General features: G+C 36.8%; 2 protein-coding genes across 32 annotated transcripts in view; one reads left to right on the top strand and one right to left on the bottom strand.

Moving 5' to 3' along the window:
• The window catches only part of ASAH1 (N-acylsphingosine amidohydrolase 1), a 47,941-nt gene extending 43,281 nt beyond the window's left edge, over window positions 1-4,660 (top strand). The window contains exons 11-14 of the mRNA XM_032844901.1: window positions 2,075-2,206; window positions 2,313-2,436; window positions 2,861-2,917; window positions 3,760-4,660. Coding sequence (XP_032700792.1) covers window positions 2,075-2,206; window positions 2,313-2,436; window positions 2,861-2,917; window positions 3,760-3,849 — 403 coding nt within the window. The 3' untranslated portion in view covers window positions 3,850-4,660. The remainder of the gene's footprint in view (window positions 1-2,074; window positions 2,207-2,312; window positions 2,437-2,860; window positions 2,918-3,759) is intronic.
• A 2,679-nt stretch (window positions 4,661-7,339) lies between these two features.
• The window catches only part of PCM1 (pericentriolar material 1), an 83,024-nt gene continuing 77,422 nt past the window's right edge, over window positions 7,340-12,941 (bottom strand). For 22 of the 31 annotated variants that reach the window (XM_032844911.1, XM_032844914.1, XM_032844909.1 and 19 more), the window contains 3 exons: window positions 12,830-12,922; window positions 12,621-12,738; window positions 7,340-7,385 (listed from right to left, as the gene is read on the bottom strand). In XM_032844911.1, the coding sequence (XP_032700802.1) occupies window positions 7,348-7,385; window positions 12,621-12,738; window positions 12,830-12,922 (249 nt within the window). In that variant the 3' untranslated portion in view covers window positions 7,340-7,347. Of the gene's footprint in view, window positions 7,386-7,797; window positions 7,851-10,807; window positions 11,168-12,620; window positions 12,739-12,829; window positions 12,923-12,941 lie in introns of those variants that run through there. The other 9 variants (XM_032844916.1, XM_032844938.1, XM_032844935.1 and 6 more) reach the window with 2 other exon arrangements.

The raw sequence follows: 12,941 nt of genomic DNA, 5'->3' as shown, positions 1-12,941 counted from the left end.
TATATGATTTGCATGTACTTTCTTCCTTTCACTGGATTGTGTTTTCATTTGGTTGATGGTTTTCTTGCTATGCAGAAGCTTTTTAGTTTGATATATTTTCACTTGTTTTTGTCGCCTTTTTGCGTTTGGTGTCAAATTCAAAAACTCATCACTAAGACTTATGTTAAGGACTTTATACCTTATATTTGCTTCTAGGAGTTTAAAGGCTTTAGGTCTTATGTCCAGATCTTTAATTCATTTTGAGTTGAGTTTGCGTAAGACAGTGGATTAGTTTCATTCTTTTGCATGTTACTGCCCTTTCCCAATTGTGTATTCTTGGCTCTGTTGTAAATGGGTTTGTTTCTGGGCTGTCTGTGTGTGTTATTATGCCAATATCATACTGTCTTGACTTCTAACTATTGTTTTGTAATATAGTTTGAAATCAGGAAATGTAATGCCTCCAGCTTTGTTCTTATGATTGCTTTGGCTATTTGGGACCTTTTGTGGTTCCATTCAAATTTTAGGATTGTTTGTTCTATTTCTGTGAAAAGTGCTACTGGAATTTGCACTGAATCTGTAGATTGCTTTGGGTCATATGGACATTTTAACAATATTAATTCTTCCAATTCATGAACACATTTATTTGTGTCTTCTTCCTTTTCTCTTATCAGTGTCTTATAATGTTCAGTGTACATGTCTTTCACCTCCTTGGTTAAATTTATTCCAAGGTACTTTATTCTTTCTAATGCAGTTGTAAATTTCTCTTTCTGGTAGTTATTTGTGTGTAGAAAAGCAGCTGAATTTTGTATATAGATTTGTGCTTCTGAAACTTTACTGCATTTGTTTATCCTCACAGTTTTTCAGTAGAGTCTTTAGGGTTTTCTATATAGAGTATCATGTCATCTGCTATTAGTGACAATTTTACCTCTTCCTTTCTGATTTTGATGCTATTTCTTTTTCTTGCCTAATTGCTCTGGCTTATATTGAATAAAAATGGTGAGAGTAGACATCTTCGTCTTGTTCCTAATACTAGAGGAAAAGCTTTCAGCTTTTCACCATTCATTGACTACAATGTTAGTTAGGGCTTGTCATATGTGGCCTTTATTATGTTAAGATATGTTCCCTCTATACCCACTTTGTTGACAGTTTTTATCATGAAAGGATGTTGAATTCTGTCAAATGCTTTTTCTGAATCTATTGAGATAATCATATGCTTTTTATTCCTCATTTTGTTAATGTGGTGTATTACATTGACTTGTGGATGTTGATCCATTCTTGCACCCCTGGAATAAATACCACTTGATTATGGTGTATGATCCTTTTAGTGTATTATAGTCTATTTTAAATTACTCATATTAAAATAGAAAAATATTTTCTCATTAATCTCCCATTGAAGAATTCTTTCAGAGTTTCTAGGTTAACCTTTGACATTCATATGGAATTCATGTTTTGTGTGTTTAAATCAAAAAATAAACTGATTTATTTAAAAAATGCTAGGGATAGTGCCAGTATAAAGGGTACCTGTTTTTCTTAATTTACAAAAAACCCATCCATACACAGAAGAAAATTTGTACAATAAAATCTTCGTTTAAACTGTTAATACCTGTTAAACTAGAAGTTATATTCTGTGCTGGTACAGAAATTTTGTAATAGCCAGCACGACATCCAAGTGACCTAGAATAAATGGGTATCATCCCTATTTTTAATGAGTTCAAGGGAGTAAGATTTAGTGACCTTTCTGAAGATTGTTTCTAATAGCCCAGTTTTCCAAGGTTACTTTCTATTCCCTAAGTCCTAGAAATAGTAATTAATATTATTTCTTCTTGATCTGTTGTTGAGTAAAAGGCTTAGACAACTAGGGTGGAAGATAATCTCTTGAGGCCCTTTGGTTTGTCCTTCAGATTAGAGGGAATATTTCAGATCTCAGTGTTTACCACATGGTGTTGGGGATTGTTCCTCCATGAGCCACTGCTCACCATCCTTTTCTAAAAGAACATATTTCTCAGATACTTGTGTTCCCTTAGTTTCCACAACAAAAAATTTTTCATTCCAAGTTACTTAAAAACATTTATTTTTTTTTAATGTTTCTATGTAGTTATGAGGAAGCCAAGAATGTATTGACCAAAACCAAGATATTGGCCCCAGCATACTTTATCCTGGGAGGCAACAAGACTGGGGAGGGTTGTGTGATCACACGAGACAGAAAACAATCTTTGGATGTATATGAGTAAGTACACTTGTTCACACAAAATATATAGAAACTAAAGCCTAGACTGACATATTTACAGGTTTAAGGCAGGAAGCCTAAGCAGAATTTCTCCTTTTGTATCTAGACTCAACACCAAGCAGGACAGGTGGTATGTAGTACAAACAAATTATGACCGTTGGAAAAGCCCTTTCTTTCTTGACGATCGCAGAACACCTGCAAAGACATGTCTAAACCAGACAACCCAAGAGGTACGTTCATAATGTCATTATGTGGAAAGAAATGGTGACCTTTAAAGAGTATCTTAGTTGTGGCATTTTTCTTTGGCCTTCGACGAATTTATAAACTTTCTGCTGAGTATGTCTGGACAACTTGTACTGAGTTTTTGTTTTGAATTGAAAGATCAAAAGTGTACTGTATTTGCCTTTTTGACTCTAATACTGGACACCACTCTTTAAAGCTGAATGAGTAACAGACAAGAATTAAAAGGGCAAAAGAGAGAGAAAGTGATATATTAATACCATTAACTCTCATTCTAAGAGTGACTCCAAGAGAAGTTATTTTAGGGGATTGTGGGGAGATTGAAGAATGTCTGTTTCTAATGACCCATTTGTATGGATAAGGCTGCTGATACCTGCATTTAACTTAATAACTTAAATTATTTTTGTGTTTTAGAATATCTCATTTGCAACCATATATGATGTCCTATCAACAAAACCTGTCCTCAACAAGGTATTTAAAAATATATATGTGTGTGTGTGTGTGCGCGCGCGCGCACATGTACTTTTAGGGAAGTAATTTGGTCTTGTTTTTATCTTTCCCTGTTATCTAGGACCCCAGGTCATGTTCTGCTTAACATTGATTTTTAAAAATGTTTTTATGTGACAAAACAGTAACTCTTGGGATATGACAAACCAATTAGTGTGGTTCTTTGTCCAAAATTGATAAAATTACTCTTTCCAATTTGACTTCCATGACATTTGAATCAAATGTAGCCTTTTACTTTTTTGACTTCCCCTGTCAGAAATTTTATGCTGTACACTATAACTAACACCTAAAACTCAACAGAGTCTGAAGTGTGTTTATAGATGAGCTTTGTGCCTGCAGTTTCCCCCACTGTGTTAGGAACACGGTAAGGATAAGGACAGTCACAGCTAAGCTGGTTATAGTCCGTGGTCTACACTATTAGGCTTTGCAGGACTACTGTTTATACTGTTGAGGAGGGTTGAATGTTAAAGTTTTGTGGTGAAGCAGTGTAGTACTCAGGAGAAAGATCTCATAAGGAGCTGAGGGGATTTTCTCCTCAGCCTGTTTATATTCATGACCTGGAATAATGGCACTATTGAAGTTAGTTGTCTTAATTATTTTTTACTTATATTCCTAAATGGTGAACTAGAACTATTGTTATTAACTTAGTAACTATTTACATCTATGTATATTTAATGTCTTTATATACAATTTATATATTATATAAGTAACTTCATAAAGCAATTTGACATGTATCAAAATTAACGTTAAGTCAGGACATCTTAGAATTGGAAACATCCTTAAAATAAAAGTAACTTTTCTTTCAGCTGACTGTATTCACAACCCTGATGGATGTTACCAAAGGTCAATATGAAACTTACCTGCGGGATTGCCCAGACCCTTGCATAGGTTGGTGAGCATACACCTGGCCCCTAGAATGCTCTCTGTGTGGCATGAAGATGGAAACTCACATGCATCAAACTAGTGCAGCCGTCTGATCTCCTTCCAAAGACCAAGACTCAGGGCAGTTTCTCGTTGAGGCATGAACTTGTCTTTCTTGTGTTTACAGTTCAAAGACGATTTCTGCCGTAACAGTTGATTGTTCTGTTTGCAGGTAACTTCTTTATATACAAAAATCAATCATCTAGAATTTGCAGTTTCACTTCACTTTGACTTTTAGGGATAGGGATGGGCAATGAATCTATTAGGGGACCCGCCTCCATAGAATAAAAGCAAGATTCTCCGTGGGTGTTGAATCCAGCACATCTGTACATAGTTCAGTTTCTCAATTCAATCCATATATTTTTTTATTTTCTTTCCCTCTGGTTCAAATTACTATTAAAATTAGCACACCATGGTCTTTGCTGTCTGTGACAGCAACGTAATTTCACTGATTTTGATTGGAGGGGGATGAGACAGACCTTCAGCTGTGTATTTCTCTTAAGGGGCAATAATACTCAAGGCTTTGACCCTCAATAGAAGTACTTATTTTGGGTTCATGAAGCAATCCATCTGCAAGACAGCCTTTCATACACAGAACTGACACATTCCCTTTTTCAGAATTACTCTACCTCCCAGTAACTCCAGGCAGTTGTTAACTTCAAACACGGAGTCTCACGTTCTGTGAATTAATAGTAAATAGGCCAAAGCCTTCTGGAAATTGAGAGGTGAACCCGTAAAGTTACATTAGTATCATTCACTTAATAAATGTTTAGTTTGTCTTTCTGATTACTATGTATTTTTTAAAAACTTAGTTACTAAAAATGTTTTTCAGAAATCAGTCCTATTTATGGAAAGTGCTAATAATAGAACTTGTTAACCTTTCAGACTTTAACTGTGAAATGCATGCCAGTTGGGCGAGACTGTATCCACTTTATTTTTTATGTTACTTGTGTTCATGATCAATAAACAGTCACTGGAAGTAGTGTCAGTGGTCATATATGCTGATTCAGTGTACACCCACATGCCAGTTTGAGGGCGGGGCTTATAAGCGAGAAAGTGAAGCTGAACACAGCATCTGAATTAAATTACAGGGGTTACGTAGGTGGGTTCTTCAGTTTATGACTACCTGGTCACCATCTTACATGACTAATCCTTCCACCTCTAAACCCAGTGGTGTCAGCAGTGTGCAGGTGTCCAAAGGCTATTTTTCCCCTGGGAGGAGGTGTTTCCACAAAACTATAATGATACTATCTTAGTGAAGCCAGAGGAATTATAAGAGGATTTGTGTTAAAATAGGATTTGAATTAAAAAAAAACCTCAGGGGTGCAGCAGCTGGCTCAGTCGGAGGAGCATGCAACTCTGGATCTTGGAGTCATGAGTTGGAGCCCAGTTTTGGGTGTGATTACTTAAAAATATAAATAGAATCTTAAAAAAGCCCACAACTTCAGATTTTGTTCCTCTTATAAAAATGAAGTGAGGTAAACTTGTATTTTTTCTAAAGTCGTAACCTTTGATATTCATAATAAACAGGTGAGATGCTAATTGTTTTAGACCAGTTCCTCAGGACTACATCAGAGGATAGGGAGGAAATAACACGCATTAAGATTTTAGGTAGCATTGCTTAGTGGTAAAGAAGCAGTTATAAAATAGGATGTGGAGTATAAGTCTATTTATAGAAGTACTTATGCAAAATTAGATAAAAATCTAGAATATAGAAAGATGACGGGCAGGGTGTTTACTAAAATGCTGACATTAGTTCCCACTGAAGAGCTGTATTAATTCCTGTATTAATTTGGTTATTAATTTGGAGAGGACATTAATGAGATTGTAGGTTTACATAGTTTTACAACACTTTGCTTTATTGTGCTTCACAGGTAGTGATTTTTACAAATAGGTTTGTGGCAACCTTGCGTCAAGCACTGTTTTTCCAGTAGCATTTGCTCACTTTGTGCCTATGTCACATTTTAGTAATTCCCACAAAATTTAAGACTTTTTCATTGTTACTGTATTAGATAGAGTGATCTACCCACCACCCATTTCCCCATCTCTTTCCCTCTCCTTGCACCTCCCTATTCCTTGAGACACAGTGGTATTGAAATCAGGTCAATTAATAACCATACAGTGGCTTCTAAGTGTTTAAATGTCCATTTATCTATTGATGAACACTTGTTTTCCATGTGTTGGCTATTGTAAATAATGCTGATATAAACATAGGGGTACATGTATCTTTTTGAATTCATGTTTTCATTTTCTTTGGGTAAATAGCCAGTAGTGGCATTACTGGACTGTGTGTGTATTTGTTTTTAATATTTTAAGGAGCCTCCATACTGTGGCTGTACCAGTTTGCATTCCCAGCAGTGCATGAGGGCTCCCTTTTTTCCATGTCCTCACCTACCCGTGTGTGTTATCTCTGATAACTAGCCCTTCTGACAGGTATGAGGTGGTAGCTCATTGTGGTGTTGATTTGCGTTTCCCTGAGGAGTGATGCTGAGCATCTTTTCCTGTGTCTGTTGGCCACCTGTATGTCTTTGTTGGAAAATGTCTATTTGGATCTTCCACCCATTTTTAATGGGATTGTTTGTTTTTTGTTGCTATTGCGTTTTAGGAGTTCTTTATATAGTTTGGATATTAACTCCTTAATGGCTGTGTCACTTGCAAATATCTTCTCCCATTCAGTAGGTTGCCATGTCTCATTTTAAATCAAAAGCTAAAAATGACTAAGCTCAGTGAGGAGAGCAGAGAGAAAGCCAAGAAAGGCTGACAACTAGGGCTCTTGTGCCAAACGGGCCAAGTTGTGAATGCAAAGAAAAGTTCTTGAAGGACATTAAAAGTGCTATTCTAGTGAACATATGAATAGTAAGAGAGCAAAACAGCCTTATTGCTGATACGGAGAGAATTTTAGTGGTCTGGATAGAAGATCAAGCAAGCCACATTTCCTTAAAAGCCTAATCCAGAGCTTTCATCTTGTGAAGGCTAAGAGAGGTGGGGAAGCTGCAGAAGAAAAAGGTGGAAGTTAGCAGAGGTGGGGTCATGAGGTTTGAGGAGAGAAGCCATCTCTGTAACACTGAAGTGCAGGGTGCAGCAGCGAGAGGGGATGGAGAGGCTGCAGCAGGTTACCCAGATGTAGCTCAGGGCATCAATGCAGGCAGCTACACTAAACAGATTTTCAGTGCAGACGAAGCAGCTTGCTTTTGGAAGATGCCATTTAGGAATTTCATAGCTAGAGAGAAGTCGATGCCTGGCTTCATAGCTTCAAAGGGCAGGCTGTCTCTATGTTAGGAGCTAATGCAGTTGGTGACTTTAAGTTGAAGCCAGTGCTCCATGACCATTCTGTACACAAAGCACACTGGTTTACAACCTGATGTACTGAATATTTTAAGCCCGTGGCTGAGACCTACAGCTCAGAAAATTGACGTCTTTCACAAGACCACTACTCATTAACAATGTGCCTGATTACTGAAGAGCTCTGATGTTCATGGACGACGTAACAGGACTCCTGCTGTTTTCATGCTGTGAACACAACATCCACACTGCAGCACCACATGAATCAAGGAGGGATTTTTACTTTCAAGTCTTACTCTATATATTTGTAAGGCTGTAGCTGTCCTAGACAGTGATTCCTGAGATGATCTGTGCAATGTAAATTAAACCTGAAAAAGATTCACCATTCTAGATTCCATGAACAACATCTGTGATTCATGGGAAGAGGTCAAAATATCAGTGTTGACACGAGTTTGAAAGCTGGTGATTGCAACCTTCAAGGATGCCTTTAAGGCGTTCAAGACTTCAGTGGAGGAGGTAACTACAGATGCGGTGGACGTAATTAGAGAACTAGAAGGGAAGCCTGAAGGGGTGCCTGAAGCTCAATGAGTAGAGCATGCGGTCCTGGATCTGGACGAGGAGTCGATTCTTATGGATGAGCAGAGAAAGTGGTTTCTTTAGATGGAGTCTACTCCTGGGGAAGATGCTGTGAAGACTGTTGAAATGACAAGAAAAGACTGAGAAAATTACATCAACTTAATTGATAAAAAGGCATCAGGGTATGAGAGGACGGACTCCTATTTTGGAATAAGTTCTGTGGGTAAAATGCTGTCAAACAGCATAGTATACAGGAGAGCAAGGAAGTCCAATGATGTGGGCAAACTTCATTGTTGTTTTATTTTAAGAAACTGCCATGGCCAAACCACCCTTCAGCAGCCACCACCCTTGATCAGTCGGCAGCCATCAGCATCCAGGCAAGACCCTCTACCAGCAAAATGATTATAACTTGCTGAAAGCTCAGATGATGGTTGGCATTTTTTTCGTTTTTTGAAGATGTTATTTATTTGACAGAGAGAGCACAGCAGGGGGAGTGGGAGAGGGAGTGGGAGAGGGAGAGGGAGAAGCAGGCTCCCCGCTGAACAGGGAGCCCAATGGCGGGGCTCAATCCCAGGACCCTGTAGTCAATAGACTACAGGGTAAACATACTATAAACTATATACTATAAACTGTAAACTACAGGGTAAACATAAACTTTTATATGCCCTGGGAAACCAAAAAAATTTACTTGACACTTTATTTCAGTGGTCTGGAACTGAACTTATAATATCTCCAATGAATGCCTGTACTACTTTCACACCATCATCAGTTGGAAAATCGTAATTCCAACCTGTCAGTACATTAATTAGGTATGTAGTAGAGCACTCAAACTCAAGCTTTATAATGCGATTTGTTTTCAAAATATCCAAATCAATAACTTTCTGTAAATTGCGGCCCAGGGTTATTCTAAGTCTGGGCAGATGAACTAATAATTAAAACTATATTATGAGAGTTACTTAAAGGCATTCTATTCCTTAGTGGAAAATGAGCCAAGCAAAGACACCAGTGACTCTGAGGGAGCAACCAGATGTATGAAGGTGGCCAATATTAAAGCAGCAATTAGAGTTATGTGGCGAGAATAAGAAATGATGGCTTCTCCAGGCAAGGCGACTGGGCAGCCGTGTTTGCACAGTGAAATATGTGACATCCAGAGCCAATTATTTTTTACAGGTAAAGAATAAACTGTTTATATTAAGTAAAATTGGACAATAAACAAGAAACATGCCAGGCTAACTTTGAGTATGTATGAGAATGTTCTCTACATAGTATATGAAATAGATACAATTAAGAAATAATAGAATACACCTACCTACAGTGGAAGAAAAGTGGTCTTGAATTTGAGAAGTCTCCTCCCTGGCTAGTTGTTATGCCACTATTTTTTATGTCTTTGATTTTTTTTGTTTGGTTCTATTTTTTTGTTTTGTTTTGTTTTACATTTAAAATTGTCAAGCCATAATTCTGGAATAACTTCTAAATCATAAATAATGATGTCAGTTTAAATGAAAATGCAGCTCATGTTTGGATGGAGGATAGATATTTATTCACAGTGAAAACGCATGTACCCAGATTTAATGTCACAAAATACAAAGATCACCTGCCCAGTCTGGTAAGCTCACTATTGTAAGCATTCTCTCAACCTGCACAGGTTCTCTCTCACTCACTTTCACCTTTTCTCCCTCTTTTATCTATAACCTGAATTTCACCTTAAAAATTAATGAACATGAACATTTAATGCTTAACCTTTGAGCAGTATTTATTAAGGAAAGAATAAAGCAAATTATCTGATCTTCAGCCCCAGGTATTTTCAAGTGGAATTATCTTCTAAAACAGAAAACAATAGTAGATGACAGCAGCTCTAACACAAGTTAGTGAAATAAGGTTCATAGGTGCTGGGAAAAGAACTCAGAAGTACAGGTCTTCACTGGACTGAACTTTAATCTGCATGTAGAGACACACGGCCGTAATATATGTAAGGCTCGGCTTGAGTGCCAACACATTAAATTCTCCTCTTTCTAGAAAATATACAGGTATAGAACTTAAATATACATATAATCTAATTTATTGTTTTAGTTTCCTGGGAGTCAGGCCAACTGGGTAAGAATTCCTGATTCTGAATGACAGTTCTCTGAATAGGTTTTTTTTTTAATTAATGCTGGAGATCTATACCTCACGTAATTTAATTAGTAATACAGTGAATGTCCTCATAGGGAAATCTTCACTTAACACTCCCTGAAGAGGCATTATAATTTTACACTGAAGTATAATGCAACTAAGACTTTTAAAGGAATACCAACCAACTTCTTTTCTAATGGGGTATTTCAGTAAATTGTTAATAAGTTCCATATACCACTAACTGAAACTAATTATACATATGTTATTCAAAAAAAAAAAAAAAAACAACCTCTAAGACTAACAGACTGACTTCACCATTAAGTGGCTCTGTGAAGCCTTCCTTGGGTATATGGCAAGTTTGCGATCTAAAGGTAATTCACCTTTGAAAAACTGATCAGCTTGGTAGTGAAGACATCCCATGGATGTTCCCTACTTAATACTTCATCTATGAATCTGCTTCTCTCACCACACACAGAATCAACTGCTATCTCAAAACGCAAGTTTGTCTGAAGGCATACAGAGCCTTAATATTCTGGTACATAAAATTCAGTTCTACCATCCCTACTTGAAAGGGTGTGGTTTTTCATGTAAAATTAATCACAGTGTTACTTGTTTGTGAAGAAAAACTCCCTATTTATGTAACACTTTTTTTTTTTTTTAAAGACCGTGGCAACACAGATAGGAATTGAATTCTGGAAAATATTTATCTGATAATTAATACTTATATTTTATAATAACTTCACCAATAACCTGAATACCTTTATAACCTTCCCTAATCCTGCACAGGAATAAAGTATGCAGGCATCTAGACCGAAAAGCAGTAACACTGACATTACTTAGAAGCCTGACCTAGCAGCTGGCTTAAATTCTGTGTTTCTCAAATTCTTGGTCTCCTCTAAATATCCCAGTCATACAGAAGAGTGACTTACTGTATAGAATTCAACATAATTTCAAAAAAGGTACTTTACAGATAAGTCCAAACTTTATTTAAAACTACATCTTAAATTTAACGATGCCAAACATCACAAGGAAGGAAAAAAAAAAACCAAAATGAAGACCAAAAAGAGGAAAGAAAGAAGAAAAACAAACAACCCCACAGCGTATCAAGGCTTCAATCTGTCCAGAATTCAGTTTCTGATGTTTTAAACTGCCACGGGCAGAAATGAGCACACCTATCAAGAATGCAGTGTCAAACTAATTTACATTTTTATACAGATCAAAACAGATGTTTATTTAGTGCCACGTTCATATATGCATTGACTACGTAAAGCGAGTTAGATGAGTCTCAGAAGACATCTCATACGCTTTGGGCTCCCACTGTTTCTGAAAAACAGAATAATGTGCTATAAATTACTGAATTAAGACATTACTAGAATTTATTATTGTTCTCTTACATTAAAACTTTCAGCATGAAGTTATTATAAAGGAAATACTAATTTAGTTTATAAAAATAGATGATTTCTGTTTGAAAATGGTAGACGAGTCGATACTTCCTGTCTCTTAAAGCTCCCATCAGGAAAAAAAAACCAACAAAACCTATAAAACTGACTAAATCCGGACCAGTAAGAGTGGCTAGGAGGGAGAGCAGGACCTGGGACAACAACAAATCCCTGGAATGCTGGAAGCAGAAGGAGGAGCAAGGAGGTGGGGCGGAGCACAGATAAGATTCTCACAAGTAAAACTGGGCTCAATACTGGGAAATTCGCTGAAAGTTTGATAGTTAGTCTGTCCTTCTCTTAACCCAATTTCTAGGAAAAGCAAAAATTGATGAACTGACAGAGTAACAAAAAGAAAATCCTTTGATTTTTGATGCAAGACAGTCTCCTCTGAGTGGCCCAGGGGTTGTGCTATTAGATCCATGAAGAAGGAAATATGGGATTATCACTTGGCTCTGCAATCAGTCATATTTACACAGAATGGTCTTCAGAAAAAGTAAAGAAGTTTTTTTTGTTTGTTTTGTTTTTTTAAAGATTTTATTTATTTAGACAGAGACAGAGATCACAAGTAGGCAGACAGAGAGAGAGACAGGGAAGCAGGCTCCCTGCTGAGCAGAGAACCCGATGAGGGGCTCGACCCCAGGACCCTGAGATCATGACCTGAGCCGAAGGCAGAGGCCTAACCCACTGAGCCACCCAAGCACCCCAAAGTAAAGAAGTTTTAACTATTATAGTTACAAAAATGTGTGTTTGCTTTTATAACCTTAATGTAAGAAGAGGAGTAAAACTGAATAGAGAAAGCGGAAGGAAAAGGGAGTAGCAGCTGAGTAATGACCAAAGTTGATGGGACTAGAAAACACAAGGTAACAAACAGAAAAACCAAATAGTGAAAGAAGGAGAGATAAGTCCAAATGCTCACTTTTCATAGGGAAGATAAGAGATGTCTGAATTTTAAATTAAGAAAAGTTACAAGAATATTATTTAGATGGGTTATGGACACTGGGGAAGGTATGTGCTATGGTGAGTGCTGTGAAGTGTGTAAACCTGGCGATTCACAGACCTGTACCCCTGGGGAAAAAAAATATATGCTTATAAAAAATAAAATTAAAAAAAAAAAAAATTTACCTTGCTAAAACTCAGGATTTTAAAAATGGAAAAAATTATCTGTTAATATCACTTTATAAATCAGGCAACAGATCAAGACTTTTTACAGAATTATGCTTCCCTTCCAATAGTTGTCTTAAATCTTCCAAGTACTAATAGTCGATTTAAAAAACAAACTGATGGTATCAAGGTTCATTAATTTTTCAATATGATATGGTTCAAAGTGGTTAACTTACCAGGTTCCTTTAGTGTCTGAGAATTCCCAGCTAATTCTTCAGTCTGCATTTCACAAAGTATTTCACCAGATAAATGGTTTTTCTGTTCTTCTTCTAGCATTTTCTTCCTTAGATCTGCCTTTGGAATGAAAAGAAAAAAAAGAAAATCAGTTTCCATCCCAGCAGTACTTGTCATATAAAGACAAGTTTAATTAAAGAGAGCAGAATACCTCTGAATATATTGTCAGTTTAAGTGGTAAATCTTCAACTTTCACAAAGTCTTCTTCATCAGATTTTTGACTTATGTTACCAGATTCTGCTTCCTGTGAGATAAATTGTATT

The sequence above is a fragment of the Lontra canadensis genome, unplaced genomic scaffold (genome assembly GCF_010015895.1).
Source record: "Lontra canadensis isolate GAN:19392208 unplaced genomic scaffold, GSC_riverotter_1.0 scaffold159, whole genome shotgun sequence".
Lineage (NCBI taxonomy): Eukaryota > Metazoa > Chordata > Mammalia > Carnivora > Mustelidae > Lontra > Lontra canadensis.
Note: the sequence above shows the minus strand (reverse complement) of the source record. Positions and strands in the feature narration are given on the sequence as shown.